Source organism: Pan paniscus, chromosome 15 (genome assembly GCF_029289425.2).
Source record: "Pan paniscus chromosome 15, NHGRI_mPanPan1-v2.0_pri, whole genome shotgun sequence".
Lineage (NCBI taxonomy): Eukaryota > Metazoa > Chordata > Mammalia > Primates > Hominidae > Pan > Pan paniscus.
The window spans coordinates 55,594,394-55,611,158 of NC_073264.2; the positions used below are offsets into that span (position 1 = coordinate 55,594,394).

The window sequence follows — 16,765 nt, forward strand, 5'->3', positions numbered from 1 at the left end:
TCGACTCCATCTTGCTTCTGACCTCCAAGCTGTCCTGGTTTATTCCTGGGCATAGGCCGAACTAACTTTGGGAAGAATTTAGTTTATAGTTTAACTTTGAAAGAAAGATGATAACAGCCCTTTCCTGAAACAAGCCTCCCTTCTTGCCTAGTGACCAGTCTGCCTTTGTAGGGACTAATAAATTAGCTACAAGATTAGAAATTATAGTTTAGGAGTCACCGCAGCCAAGGCTGCATGATTCTGGAACCTCCCCAAATTGTTCCTGGGGATAAAATCACTGTTGTAAAACATAAGATCAGTGCTTGAGATATTCTGCAGACCCTGTGTTCTGAAGCACCACAGGGTCGAGCCTGTGGTGAGCTGGTAATCTGGCTCAACCAGTTCTGTGATCCCACCTAGGAACAGAAGACACCAAGAAAAACCCACTTGACCCCCTACAATTTCATCTCTGATCCAACCAATCAGCACTCCTCACTTCCCAACCCCCTACCCACCAAATTATCCTTAAAAACTTCAATCCCAGAATTTTGGGGGATACGGATTTGGGTAATAAAACTCAGGTCTTCCATATAGCCAGCTCTGTGTGAATTAAAAATTCTTTTTTTTGAGACGGAGTCTCGCTGGAGTGCAGTGGCACTATCTTGGCTCACTGCAAGCTCTGCCTCCCGGGTTCACGCCATTCTCCTGCCTCAGCCTCCCGAGTAGCTGGGATTACAGGTGCCTACCACCACGCCTGGCTAATTTTTTGTATTTTTAATAGAGACGGGGTTTCACTGTGTTAGCCAAGATGGTCTCGATCTCCTGACCTCATGATCCACCCGCCTCAGCCTCCCAAAGTGCTAGGATTACAGGCGTGAGCCACTGTGCCCGGCCTAAAAATTCTTTATTGCAGTTCTCCTATCTTAATAAATTGGCTCTGTCTGGGCAGCAGGCAAGGAGAACCCACTGGGTGGTTACAAGAGTGCGCCCAGGCTCAGAGGCTAAGTGCTTACAAATGCTTCTTGCTGCTGAAAAGTGAAAAGGACAAAAAGACAATAGGTATTATTTAGTGAAGGTGAAAAAATTTAAGAGCTGGCTGTTTGAGTAGGTTAAGTGGCCAAATTTGATAAATAAGGAAGATATAAATGTTCCCATGCTTGGGCCAATTTTCCTTGTGAAATTCTTAGACAGGAAGGCATAAACTACTCCTTTCACAATCATAACAAATTGTGACTATTACAACATACACAATCACAAGTACATGGCAAACTCTAAAAACTATGTTATTAGTGATTTGTATTCATTCAGTAGATACCTATTAAACATATACCATATAGTACAGTTGGTAATAAAGGTAGGACGGGTTGTCAATGGGTGTTTAATACATAGTGATAAGCTATATTCAATTAAAAAAACCTTCAATTTGATTTCTTACGAAGTATACGGCTCTCCTAACTTCTAATTCTCCCTTTGAAAGCAAGCGTTCATTGTTTGAAATAGCTCTGTCTGTCCCTACTACTGTTTACTGACATTTTCTACATTTTAGCATCAGACCAAGTTTTAGAAATTTTTATAACTTGATTATCTTCTCCTTCCACCAAGCTGCCAAATGACTTGTTTATTTTGCCTCTCAGTTTGTCCAGATAAAGTTTATGGCTCACACAAATCTAGCCAGGTACATACCAGTAACTCCAAAGGGGGAAAGAGGTGAGTAAAAAAAGAAAAGCCGGAAGTCTTTTAATGTTAACATTTTATTTAAACCAGTACAAGCACCATGCTTAACAAAAGACTGTCCAAAATAAACATGCAATATGAACTAGCAGAGACTGAAACCACAGCTTAAGGAGTTGTGTCAGTTGTTGGTTTTGTTAAACGATGACAGAGAACTGTTAAAATTCACAAGACTAAACCATTAATGTTTCAAGCCTCCTGAATGAGATTATCTTGGACCATCTAAATCAGTGGGAACTGCCCTGGCATGTTAATGATCTCAAACAATATTCAAGTAATTATATTTATATGAATTATACTCCAAAAAGCAATAAAATACAATTTCTATCACAAGTTTACTGTATATGAGCACTGATTTGACATGTCAAATGGCATAATAAAAACAAATTTCTCAAGAATATTCAGCTTGGGAGCATTGGTTTTAAGCGGTCTAGAAGATTACTACATTCTTCCAGAAATACAAAATAAGATTTGTCCAGAAATGTTTGAAACACATCCTCACAAAAGTTGTAATGGCTCAAACTCTATAAATTCCAGTATTATCAGTCTATTGAACAAATAGGGAAAGCAACCATAGTAAGAATACTTGAATTGATAGAATATGAGTTACTCTCTACTTCCACCAAATATCAGCATTTAAACTCTTATGAAAATATCTATTCATCACTAGTCCACATATGGATTAATGACATTGCTCAGGTTTTAAAAGCAGTCCAAACATTTTTTAAGTACACCTTCCTTAATATCTATATGGGTTGGGGGGAAACAGCCAAATTTAATTTGGCAATAAACTCCCCTAACTGGAAATTTTTAGCTAAAGTGTCAGACAAGGATACAGTTTATGGCTACATTTGACTCCTGAAAATAGGAGATAAAAAAGGAGGGAAAAGTGCTGACACACATTTTGCCACACAGATTATTTAGTAATGACAGTAAAAAATTTAGCAACACACACTTAAACAAGAGTATGTTTAACTGCACTAGGCATTTAGTAAACTTTTAGAACTAGACAATTTGAACATTTTAGAAGTCAATTAAACAAAAACAGTCAACCAACTTTTTTCCTAATATAATTGCGTCAATACCAGAACAAAGTGATCACTATTCAAAACTCAGACATTTTGGAATTTCAGCATAGTAACCTGAGAAGTTTTCTTCATATGTATTTTTGTTGTCATGGAAACCACACTAAATAATACTGTGATTACCAGTTGGTTCTATTTTGACATTAGATGCTATGCAGAACTTATGCAGGGCCAAAAATTTCAAAACTAACACTGACTTAGAAGACCACAAAGGAGGATCCCAGGAAAAAAGTTGCTGCTAAAAAGGACTCAGATTTAAGGCTGAATGGGAATGGTTGTACCAGAAAGATAACGGAATGTAAAAACTGGAATTATGAAATCTGGAGTTATTATTTGGGAAATGGCAGAAAAAAAGACAGTAAATACGAAACATACTTGAAAAGAACAATGCAAAATTTAGTAAGATGAAAGGGAAATCTATATAAATGTTTGAGAACATTTTAGAGCACGGGATTTGTAAATCTCCCCATAGGACAGATGGAATAAAAATGTCCTACTGATCCTCTAACCTCAATCTGTTGTCTTGCCAAAAACATGTTATTAATTAGGAGTCAGACAAGCTCAAAAAAGCATGGTTTATCACAGCTCTTTGCTCCTGTTAAAGACAGTAGCGGAACTAAGAGTGCTAATGTATGGCAGGTCAATATTATCTGACATTATGGAGGACCTCCAAATTTAAAAATAAGCAAAACTAAAACATGCAAGACAAAATAAGGAACTTCATTAAAAAATACATTCTTGCAGCACTAGTTTCTCTTACTGCTGCAAACCAGGTGAAACAAAACCTCATTTCCTTCATTCAAAAACATTAAAAACACTCTCCACTCACTTGGATTACATGTGCATTCCTACAGAATTATATGCATGTTATTCTCCAATATCAAAATACCTGTTTAAAGAATTTTTAAACTTCCTGGGTGAGTTTTCTCTTCTCTCTGGAAATTGGAATAAAGAATCTTTTCCCTCCAAGAACCAAAACAAACACCTACTCTAGCACTTCCTCATCTCCAACTTTCTATTGCTTCCTGACTTCTAAATTAGTGAAGCCAAACAGTGTTGGGAACAGAAGATGTTCTATTCAATATCGCAAAAATTCCAACTATCTTTACTTCTCACAGAAACCTCAAAAATAAAATGCAAAGAACATATGAATGGAAAACATGCCAAAATTTAAATTTTGCTAGTTTTGAGATGACTAAGATATTCTTAATATAAGAATACACTCACCAAGTTTGGTTAGTTTTTAGAGTCTCTAGACCTATTATCAAATTAATGTTCAATGGTTACTTATGTATTTGTTTTTACAAGTATGCCAAATATCAGAATCCTTGCTTTATGCCAACAGTACCATCATCTAACAAGACTGGTTTAGTTAACTATTCAGGCATCCAATTCAGAATATCTTCTGACATTTAGGATATAAGATGTGATTGCTATTGAAGTGTTAATGTTATTAACTATGGCCAAAGTTTTAAGATAATTTTTTCCTATGGCACAAAACTAACCACAAGTATACCCAAAATTATAACTCTCGACTGCCATATATTCACCAATGCAAGCAGATAGTTGGAATTTTTAAAATATGAAGTTGATTTTATTACAAATTTCAGATATACACATTAGAAAATTATTTTATTTGGACCCTTTAAAAAGGTATTAATTTCACCAAATCTGGAATACTGGCAGTGTAAAAGTCTTAAACTAACTTTAAAGCTAACAAATCAAAGGCACAGTATTAACACATTTAAAATAATTAGTGTTCACAGGACATTAAGAGGTGCTTTATAAATAAAGTGTTATTAACCTAGATTCAAAACTGTCTAGAAATGACATAAAAGGAATGAAGCCCTTGATTATTACAACCCACCAATTTCTAAGACTAAGATGCTATAAGGAGAAAAGCTAACAGTCATAATTCTATCATAAAATCTAACTCCCGACCTTAAAAATGAGTGATTGATGAACATAGTTTCTAGACTTGATTAAAAAGATACAGGAAACCAAAGAAGATACAGAATTCATCAATGTACTTGTAATACAGGTTACACTAAATTATTCATGGCTCAATACTGGGTCACTCAAGTCTTTGACCCCAAATGAATTTCAATGATTTGACAAGTGATAATACGCTATTTTCATAAATAAACTGCTAATATCCAGTATTTGTCAAAAGGAGGCAACTGTTGTCTCTCACAATCTAATATATCCACTTCCCAATGGTGTCTGTAAATAGTAACAAATTCCGAACCATAAGTTATAGAAATTAGTCACAAGAGTGCAAAAAGTCCCTGGAGAAAAGTAGTCCACCTAACAATTACCAATATAAGGAAACACTTTACAAAGTTTCATTAGTATGAAGATGATTTCCTCTTTGTTCAAATTTTGCACAAATGAAGAATTTTTCTTTACTGCAGGAAACAAACTGTAAGTAACAGTGCATTTTTAGGCATAAATAAGTATTTATGTCTGATTCCAGTATGGTCAGGTTAATACATAAATACTTTGGAAACACAGAAGTTCACATTAGTGGAAAAATCCAAGTTTCTCACGTAACCATTCTTCAGTTAGGTCTTCGGTATTTCTTATTTCAAATACCTTTAAAAAAAAAAAAAAAACTTGGGTCATACTTTGACACTCCAAAAAAAAAGTCAAATATTTGAATTTTTAAAAATATATTTGAGTATTATACACCAAACTATTTTTGGTTATATATTTGAGTATTAAATACCAAATTCTGCTTCCTTTCATATTGTTCATGACTTAACCTGTGTAAATGAGATATACCTTTTAGGTAGAACTTCACTTCTTTTAAATGCTAAGTACTCAGTTACCAAAGTACAGCAATCAAGACAACATGAAACCAAAACTCTCCCAAAAGCACAAATCTACAAAGTCTAAAAGAGCAGTTCTGTAAATCTTATCTCCTAGAAGACATCCCAAGTAAACACAACTAAAATCAATCTAGTTAGGAACTGAGGAACATACGCTGGTCTTCCAGAGTCTGAATGTCAAATGGAAATATCAGAGGGAGATGGAGATCAGCCACAAATCTCTAGCAAGAATCTGAATCAGGCCCAGAAAGCATAACGGCTATAGAAAAGCAATGTATTACAGCAGAAAGGATGGGATTTGGAGCCAGATGTGAATCCTAAGTCCTAGACAGAGCTAAATCCTAGCTCTGTCTAAATTTACTGTTATGCAACCCTGAGCAAGTCATTCATCCACTGGGTCTGTTTTCCTATCTACAGAATATCTCACAGGGCTGTTGTAAGGATTCAGTGAGATTATCTGTAAAAGTAACTTGTAAACTGTAATGTCTCAACTTCAGCACTGTAGGGCATCCCCAGGATTAGAACAGACTTGAGGCCGTTAACAGCTCCTTCTGAACCACCCAAACCGTTAGAGCAACTCCAGTGTCCCTGTGTTACAAATCAGGAAAAAGTAATGTCTATAAAGCAGTGGTAACAATCACATGGGCTAAGGGGAAACAGCAGAGGGCACTTAAAGGCATTCCAGAGTTGATTATTAAGCACCAAAGGGGAAAATACTGATGCTGTTCTTAAAATAAAACTTGAAAGGAAATACTGTCTAACACAGTTTTGGCAATATAATATCCTATTTCAAAACCTTAAGTGCATATACTTTTTCAATTCAAACTAATATGTGGAAGTTAAATAAAGTTTGAGAGCCAAGTACCTCTTACCTTTAACTTTCAAAAATACCATAAAATAGGGACATGTTAAATCTTAAAGCAAGTTCTCATATAAAACAGAATGTCCTAACTTTATTAATATTCTTAACAATTTTATATTTGGAAACAATACAATTAACTGCATAATACTGAATTCCAGCACAGAACTCGGTTCATTTTAGACTATGGTAAAGGGTTCCGAGAAACTTCAATGCTGACCTTTATCTATTAGAAATTACCTTATGGCAGATAAACTAACTCTCAATAGATTTAATAGTTACAGTGGCTTTCTAACACTGCCTATATTTTGAATGTGATTTCTTCCAATCAACTTATTCAAAAAATACACTTTGGTTCAAATGCTTCTATCTCATTCTATTTCCAGTTAACAAAAAGCTTTGGCTAACTTACTAATCTGGTCTAAATAACCTTCACCTGCATAAAAAATACTCCTTTAGACTATTTTAGCTATTGCTTTATAGTCTAAAGGAAAATATCGTCTCAACAAGTCAGTCAAATATAAATACCACCTTGGTTAGTTCAGCTGTCTGGACTAGCTTATTCTTACTTCCAGCATACATCATCTGTTGTTCAGGCTTACATCCTGGAAAAGAGAGATTAGTGTAGAAATGAGACACAGATTTTGAGAAAGGTATGGGTTATCATTATTTTTATTTTTTAAAATGACACATTTAGGATTTCCTTTGCTATTGAGTTTACAGAATATATATGGGTTGTATTTTGAGTCTTACATTGCACACTGCCTACAGAAAGAGACAGTTAAGTTATAAATAAACAAGAACAAGTCTACAGGTTGGCAAAAATAAAGATTCTAGACATTTGTAGATCCTGACTTTTAGAGCCTTGCAAACAATTAAAAACTTTCTGCACTATCTTAACTTTGACACTAAATATCAAGATCAATTTTATGGATGACTAAAATACACAAGGTTTTGGGATGGTAGTGGACCAGTAGGGCAGGGAGATCTGCTCTGATAAAAGTTTCACTCTGCCGATATATTAAGTTAAAAATATACTGCAGTATATTTTGAGTGGGAAGTAAATTATACAAATTATGAAGTTTGGAGAATAGCTCAGTGAATGCAGTTCTTATTGCAGGCCTGAACAGTGGTGATAGAAGTTCTGGTGATAATGAATTCCTTAAATACCAGTAACCCATTTTAATACCCAATGTAAATTACTCTAGGACCATTCTCAAGATTATAAGCATATCACTGTTAACTACTATTTAAAAGAAACACAAATATATGCAATTATATGTGAAGTTCACATTTTTATATGATTAAAATATAAAAAGAAAATACTTCTGCTATATTAGAATGTCATCACGTTTCAAAATGCTTAAAATACATGTATGATTTGAGTCAACAATTACACGTCTAGAAATTTATCCTAAGAAAATAAGTTCTAAGAGATGATGCTTCATTCTTTCTAGGGATGCATGCACACAGGCACATGGCCACACATAGACACAGACCCTCCTCAATTTAGGTTATTCAACAATGTCCATCTTTAAAAACAGCATAAAATTTGTCTAGTATAAAATGGCTTAATTGGATCTAAGCCAAATATGTGTTATTTAAAGAAATTCACTTACCAACAGGACTGGAGAAAATAAAGCACAGAGGATATGAAACTCTCCCATCATCATGTTGATATTTATAACTATACACAATGAAGGTTTTTCTCAAGTTAAAGAAACTAAAGTTACTGCTCTCAGACAGGTATTTACCAACACCTGGGGAGCTACTGAGCTGCAAGTTTCTCTCCTATTCTTTTAGGCCACACCTTCATTATTATCTTTCCACAAAATTAAATGGGTTCCAAGGATAAGTTATAAAATCACATAATCTCTCAAAAAATTTAACTTTTTAAAGTACAAGTTTAATACAGATTATTTTCTTCTCAATTTTTATTGTACACATGTTATAATAAAGGAAATAGTTTTAAAAAGAAAATTATTCATCCCACGAATAAACCAACTTTTCATTTTTCTTAGTCTAGTATATGCACACATATTTTAATTTGGCTGTCATCATGACACAGAAGGATACTTTTAGATGTTTAACAAATGAGCTCACAAACAGGTCTGACCACGAAAGAAAATAAATGTTTTAAAGCACTAAGAAAAGGATATCGAGGTTGTCGTTCAGGTAGTTCATCTTTAAGTTCATCTGGTGAAATGCCCTGGCACCACAGAGAAAAGCAACTTTTAAACATTTTCTTACCCTGGCACCACAGAGAAAAGCAACTTTTAAACATTTTCTTACCCATAAGTCCTTAAGAGATACACCAAGCACCCATTCTACTAACAGTTATAAATTTATTACCACATGCTACAAAATAAAATTTTATCTTACTAAATTATACATAAACTCAGGTTACTAAATTCTCAATCCAATCAAAGCCTCCTTCTGCCCACTTGGTTTCATTCCATTTATTAAGTAAATATGGGGCTGGGAGGCACAGATTCTATGCTTATGTCCCAGCTGTCAGGAAATACTGAATGACATAAGCCAGTATCTTAGCGGAAAGAAACAATGTCTGATTTCAGAAAAAAGAATTGAATTCTTTTTACTCTAGTTACTTAATTTGACAAACCAGATATTTAAATTGCAGGGTTTCAGGTTTTAAGTACTAGTCAAGCAACTTAGAAGCAAGTTACAAAGTTGACTCACTTCTTACTCAGTATATGACCCCAACTTATACCACTTATTACACTGGACTTCACTAATGCTTTTGAACAAGGTAGTTAAATTAGCAATATCACAAACTACACAATTAGCACATGCTTTTATGCATAATGAGCATGTATTTAAAGGAGGTTCAAGATTCGTTTTAGAAGCATATGTAACTAATATAGCATCTTTTGAGAAATAATAATTACTTAACTATAAAATTGTATTTAGTTCATTGAACAAACCTCAAGCTCCTCATCCAGTACCACCAGGCGTTTATCCTTGTCAATCTTCACTAAAATAAAAATCAAGTATGAGTAAGCTGGGATTCTAATGTGACCCTGATCTGCCCAACCCACACAATCTCAGCCTTTTTTTTCGGACATCTAAAATTAAAACATCAAGAAACACAAGCATATAACTAATTCACAGTTTTAGTTTACGGTTTATTAGCTAGCTTTGCTTTTCAAGCTGTCAGCTTTTAAAAGCTTTTACCCATAATTCCCAGTACCTAATTTGCTTATTTAGAACTTACTGTTAATTTCTTACATTTCCTGTGTATATGAAAGAACTTTGTAACTCAAATGCAACTTCTAGATAATAAGAAAAAGCCTGAAAGGGTAACTGTAACTGATTGGTCTATATGCAACATGGTCAGAACTGCAAGGGAAAAAGTGCCTGATCAGGGATCAAAATAGAGAAACCTCAAAATTCCTGGCTTCTCCAAGGTCAGGATTTCATGGCACGGTATCATTATTCTGAGAAAGTGAATAACTAAATAGAAGTGATATCTACATTCAAATATATCTAATGTAATCCAAAGCTAAATCAAAATAAGTTTAGACACTCTACGCCTCTATCCTTTCCTGTTAGTCTGGCAAAGTTGACCATGTTTGGTTTTGCACCAATTTGATAGTAAATCTTGTGAGATATAATATAATCTCAAATAGTTTCAGCTTTTGCAGTAAATGGCACTAACACACATTTTCACTTTTATTTTTTTTTCACTTTTAAGAACCATATGTTGACATTGCAGTATTTATTTATAATGAAATCAGAATTCATGACAAGTTGTCATGACCTCTGATTAAATCACATCTGCCAGATGCATCTCTGTTAAACATGGTCTCTAGAGTTTTACATTTTCACCCCCTCATCCTTTCCTCATCTTTCTAAATCACTACCTACATATTAAATACTGCCTATGAATACAAGGGAAATCTGCATAATGTCAGATATAGCTCACAGTGGGAGAAGCAATATGCAAATCACTTTTTCCATTTTCAGAAGATAGTGCCAGTGCCACTTAAAAGTACTCTTCCTGAAACCAGAGTTCAAATCTACAACTGGAATAATGCCCAAAGTCACTATGCACACAATGCTGAACTTTGTCATTTTAGGTGTAGGCAAAGGTTTCTATTTGAGGATGAATGGCCAGGCTATTTTTAGTCCCCCAAGAAGGATGGGTCACTGCAGATGGGAATCCTCACTACCCAAGGACCAAGACGCCCGCCTTCTCCAGAGCTGTACAGGCAGCTGATAAAAGGACTATGGGGTAGGTGGGACAATCCACCTCTGTTCTGTGACATTAGAATTAGCTGTTACTTATTTTTTAAAGTGATCTAAAGGTGGTGGTGGGGAAATGAAACAGAGGAAGTAACATTGCTTTCCAACGGTTCAGTTCATTCAATGTAGCTACAAGATTAAAAACAAATTAAGACCATGTAACTTTGAGGCAATCACTTTTAGCTTACTTATAATAGCAGCATTGTTCGTTTCTTTGCGAAAACGAAACTTTCTCAGCTTTTCCACTAAATCTTCGGCAACATCACAAACAACCAAAGACTCACTCTATAAAAGAAAAAAAAACACACATAAAATGCCATGACTTCAATATATGTACATGTTAAAGTTACGAAACCTAATACCTTTATAATGCATACTGACATTCACAAATGTCAATTAAGTGAAAGCATTAAAGTAAATACATGAACACTTAAAAGAACTTTAAAATCAACCAACCTTTGGATCTACATTGCTTAATCCTACACATTTGTTCATCTCATATATGTAAGGTATATTTTAACTTTCTCTTTGGCTAATGAATGTCTCAAAAACCACACACATAATAATGTGCAATGTCATCAGAACTGGAGAGGAAGGGAAGAATATGGGGAAAGTCAAGAATCACTGTCTGCTGTTAGAAAGGAAGTCAAGCATACTATTTTTACACAGTGAAGGAAGAACAAGAAAATAATCTGATTATACTTAGAATTAATAAATTATTTTTTGCCCTCACAATTACAGGGGAAAAAAAATATAAGCAACAAAAGTGTTAAAAACCCCATAAGAGTAAAGACCAATAATATTTTATATTATAATTAAATAATTATAGAGATATAAAAAGGAGCTACTAAGAATGTGCAAAAGAAATAAAAGCAGAGACAAAAAGAAACATTGCGATTGATACCACAGAAATACAAAGAATCATTAGAGACTATTACGAACACTATAACAAAATGGAAAACCTGGAAGCAATGGATAAATTCTTGGACACACACAATCTACCAAGACTCAACCATGAAGAAATAGAAAACCTGAACAAACCAATAATGAGTAATGAGACTGAAACAGTAATAAAGTCTCCCATCAAAGAAAAACTCAGGATCTGAGGGCTTCACTGCTGAATTCTACCAAAGATTTAAAACACCACTTCTACTCAAACTATTCAAAAAAATTGAAGGGGAGAACATACCTCCAAGCTCATTCTACAAGAACAGCATTACCCTGATACTACAACCAGACAAGTATACAACAACAAAAAAAAACTATAGGTCAATATGCTTGATGAACATAGATGCAAAAATCCTTAACAAAATACTAGAAAACCAGATGCAACAACACATTAAAAAGATCATTCACCGTGATCAAGTGGGATTATCCCAGGGATGTAAGAATGGTTCAACATGGGCAAATCAATAAATGTGATACATTACATTAACAGAATAACAAAAATCGTATAATTTCAAGAGATGCTGAAAAAACATTTGATAAAATTCAACATCCTTTCATGATAAAAACCCTCAACAAATTGGGTATAGAAAGAACACACCTCAAAACAATAAAGGCCATATATGACAAACCCACAGCTGACAGCATACTAAATGGGGAAAAACTGAAAGCCTTTACTCTAAGTTCTGGAGTAAGACAAGGATGCCCAATTGTACCACTTTTATTCAACATAGTACTGGGAGTCCTAGCCAGAGCAGTTAGGGAACAGAAAGAAATAAAAGACATCCAAGTTAGAAAAAAAGAAGTCAAATTATCCTTGTTTATGACAACATGATCTTATATTTAGAAAAAGCTAAAGACTCCATTAAAAAAAAAACTATTAGAACTGATAAATGATTTCAGTAAAGTTTAGGATACAAAATCAACATACAAAAATCAGTGGCATTTATATACAACAACAGGAAACAATCTGAAAAAGAAATCAAGAAAGCAATCTCACTTACAATAGCTATAAAAAATTTAGGAATAAATTTAACCAAAGAAGTGACAGATCTCTACAATGAAAATTATAAAACACAGATGAAAGAAATTGAAGAGAACATACAAAAATGGAAAGATTCCAAGCTCATGGATTACAAGACATAATATTGTTAAAATGTCCATACTAACCCAAAGTGATCTACAGATTCAATGCAATCTCCATCAAAATACCAATGACATTCTTAAAAGCAAGAGAGAAAAGATCCTAAAATTTGTAAGGAGCCACAAAAGACTGTGAATAGCCAAAGCAACCCTCAGCAAAAAGAACAAAGCAGTACTTCAAAATATACTACAAAACAATAGTTACCAAAACAGCATGATCCTGGCATAAAACCACACACACAGGCCAATGAAACAGAATAGAGAACCCAGAAGTAAATCCACACATTTATAGACAACTCATTTTGGACAACGATGCCAAAAACATACACTGGGGAAAGGACACTCTCTCCAATAAATGGTGCTGGGAAAACCAGATAGCTATATGCAGAATAAAACCAGACCCCGGGCTGGGCACAGTGGCTCACGCCTGTAATCCCAGCACTTTGGGAGGCCGAGGCGGGCGGATCATGAGGTCAGGAGTTCGAGACCAGCCTGGCTAACATGGTGAAACCCCGTCTCTACTAAAAATACAAAAATTAGCTGGGCGTGGTGGCAAGCGCCTGTAATCCCAGCTACTTGGGAGGCTGAGGCAGGAGAATCGCTTGAACCCGGGAGGCTGAGGTTGCAGTGAGCCGAGATTGCACCACTGCACTCTAGCCTGGCGACAGAGCGAGACTCCATCTCAAAAACAAAAACAAAAAAACAAAAACAAACAGACCCCAACTCTCAGCATATACAAAAATCAAATCAAAATGGATTAAAGACTTAAATGTAAGATCTGAAACTATACAACCACTTGAAGAAAACACTGGGCAATTGCTTCAGGACATTGGTCTGGGCAAAGATTTTTTTGAGTAAGACCTCAAAAGCACAGACAACTAAAGCAAAATAGACAAATGAGATCATATCAAGCTAAAAAGCTTCTGAGAGGAAAGAAAACAACGAGTGAAGAGACAACCTACAGAATGGGAGAAAATATCTGCAAATTCTCCACTCAACAAAGGATTAATAATCAGAATATACAAGGATCTCAAACAACTCAATAGCAAAAAATTCCCATTTAGTCCTGATAATAGTTAACATGTATCAGACCCTATGAGAGAAACACTGTTATATCCTTTACATAGATTTCCTTTTATGCTCAAAACAATCTCACGAAACAGATACTATTATTACTCCCATTTTGCAAGAAACTAAGGTTTAGAGAGGTTAAGTATCTTTCCCCATTACATAGCTAGTGGAGCCAGGATTCAACCCAGGCAGCCTATCTTAACTCACTCTCTTAACCACTACAAAGGAGGTGGTGACAGATTGGATATTGGGGGTGGGGGTGGGGTGTGAGTAAGCAAAAAAAGGGTTACCAGATATACTAGGCTTCTGGCTGGTATAACAGATTGTCTTGTATAACAGACAGAAGACTAGGTTTGAGGAGAAAGGGCATGAGTTCTACTTTGGACAAACTGAGGTGGCTTTGAGGAGACCAAGTGGAGGAAAAGCTTCCCAGGGGAATGGTAACTAAATATTGAAATATTAATATATAGATCTGGGGCCGGGCGCAGTAGCTCACGTCTGTAATCTCAACACTTTGGGAGGCCGGGGCAGGTGGATCACTTGAGGTCAGGAGATCGAGACCATCCTGGCTAACACGGTGAAACCCCGTCTCTACTAAAAATACAAAATTAGGGCCGGGCGCGGTGGCTCACGCCTGTAATCCCAGCACTTTGGGAGGCCGAGGCAGGTGGATCACGAGGTCAGGAGATCGAGACCATCCTGGCTAACACGGTGAAACCCCGTCTGTACTAAAAATACAAAAACAAAATTAGCCGGGTGTGGTGGCGGGAGCCTGTAGTCCCAGCTACTCGGGAGGCTGAGGCGGGAGAACGAACGGCGTGAACCAGGGAGGCGGAGCTTGCAGTGAGCGGAGATCGCGCCACTGCACTCCAACCAAGGCGACAGAGCGAGACTTCATCTCAAAACAAACAAACAAAAAAACAAAATTAGCCGGGCGTGGTGGCACATGCCTGTAATCCCAGCTACTTGGGAGGCTGAGGCAGGAGAACTGCTTGAACCCGGGAGGCGGAGGTTGCAGTGGGCCGAGATCGCGCCATTGCACTCCAGCCTGGGCCACAAGAGTGAAACTCCGACTCAAAGAAAAAAAAGTACATACAGATCTGGATTGGATCTCAGAAGCAAGGTCTTCTGAGCTGTAAATTCACAAGTCATCTGAATATAGACGGTAACTGAAGCCATAGTTTAGGATAAAGAATACAGAACGGAAAATGAAGGATTAGGATGAAGCCTGGGACTCCTTCGAGCATTGTCCAGGGAAAGGAGAATAGTCTGAAAGGGAAACAGATGGACCAATAGGAGAAGTAGGAGGAGCTCTGTATCCCAGAAGCCAAGGGGGAAGAATGAAGGAAGAGAATGCTTCAAAAACAAGAGAGTATAACACTCTGGAATGCAGCTAAAAGGTCAGAGAAGACGAAAACTGAAAAGAATCCATTCGATTCAGTGACCATGACAAGATCTATTCGATGAAAGTGGATTGAGAATTGAGTGGATGGTCACAGAGAGCAGTGTTTTGTTGTTTCTAATGAAATTTACCCATATTTTAAAACCTAATGGGATGGATCCAAAAGATCCTTGATGGCGATTTATTTAATTTTCCACTTTATTTTTATGCTTGGGGTCCATCCCATGTAAGAACAGAAGCCACAGCCCCCAGAACCAACAAAACTAAAGTTATTGACAACTACTTTAAGGCCCAGTGCCAAAGCTTTGGGTCGAAAGGTTTCCAACTGCCATAGGAAAGCAAAGATAAGGAGAAATCCTCTGTAGGAAGCTAGGGAAAGGAGCAGAGAGAAAGCTAAGGTGAGGCCGAGAGAATTCAATCGGAATTCGAGTCCTCCCCCAAAACGCCGCCAGGTGGAAGATGCTCGGGGCCCACCAACCCCTGGAACCTGGCCACGGCCCTGGCAGGGAAAGCAGGAATTGAGGGAGCCCTCCGATGGGGCACACCCCTTTCCCTCCAACCTACAGCTCAGAAGCTGAAGCCCTCCATCCAGAAGGGCCTGGCGAGGGGCCTCCCCAACCCCCCTGCTCGTGGCCGCACCCTAGTCCCATGGCCCGCTGGGCGGGTCCACCCCGGGCCCAGCTGGAAGATGCTGCCCTGAGGCGCGGCGGCGGCGGCAGAGGCCAAGTACTCTGGCTATGGGCACTGGCCAGCTGCTGGGAGCGGAAGCGGCCGCCGAGCCCTCCTGGGCGCTGCCCGCCGCCGCCGGCTCCGGAAACCGGGAAAACCCGGCCGGCCGGCTCGCCCAGCCCTCCGGCCCCCGCCCTCCCAGCGGCAACTCACCATTTTCCTTCCGGCCGTCAGCGGCCTGTCGCCTTCACTCGGGCGCCTTTAAGAATGGCACGGCGGCCGCCTCCCTTCCTGCCCCGGCACCTGGCCCAGTCGCCCCCACCTATCAACGCGGCCTCAGCGGGCCGGCACGTGATGGCGGACGGCAAAAGGCGCGGCTCAAAATTAGACAGAATGCGATCGCCTGATTTTTTTTTTTTTTTTTTTTTTTTCTTTTCCCTGCGCCCTCTGGAGGAGGACGACGCTCTGCCTGGCTGCAAGTGAGAAACAAACCCAAGGTGCATACTTAAAAGTCATGCCAGTTCTCCGGACCTTTTTCGCAGTCTTCAAGCTCTGAGAGCATGTTAATGGTGACATCAATGTTTTCAATGGTAACTGTGTGTACTGACCGCAGCCTACCTTCCAAATTTGATCTCCCTCAAATCTAGGCACACCTCCTTTCCTCCCACCCTCTCCAGAACCCCACCTCTGACCACGGCTGCCTTCCAGGACTTGGTTAATCAATCTCTCTCTCTCTCTCTTTCTCTCTCTCTCCCTCCCCCTTTCCCTCTCTCTCTTACACACA

General features: G+C 37.6%; 1 protein-coding gene across 1 annotated transcript; it reads right to left on the minus strand.

The window, feature by feature from the left end:
• Positions 1-1,712: 1,712 nt before the first annotated feature.
• On the minus strand, positions 1,713-16,523 carry GMFB (glia maturation factor beta). The gene is made up of 7 exons (XM_055097601.2): positions 16,195-16,523; positions 10,940-11,036; positions 9,431-9,480; positions 8,645-8,694; positions 8,105-8,187; positions 7,017-7,090; positions 1,713-5,390 (listed from the first exon to the last, which is right to left on the minus strand). The coding sequence occupies exons 1-7, from the start codon at positions 16,195-16,197 to the stop codon at positions 5,319-5,321; spliced, it is 429 nt and encodes a 142-aa protein (XP_054953576.1). The 5' UTR covers positions 16,198-16,523; the 3' UTR covers positions 1,713-5,318.
• Between the last annotated feature and the right edge of the window lie 242 nt (positions 16,524-16,765).

Bases quoted from the DNA above. Each gene is read 5' to 3' on its own strand.
- GMFB (XM_055097601.2), bottom strand. The intron at 8,695-9,430 runs GTTTGTTCAATG...CTGTGGTGCCAG, and splicing joins TACTGGATGAGGAGCTTGAG to GGCATTTCACCAGATGAACT. The intron at 7,091-8,104 runs GTAAGTGAATTT...TCTCTTTTCCAG, and splicing joins TATTTTCTCCAGTCCTGTTG to GATGTAAGCCTGAACAACAG.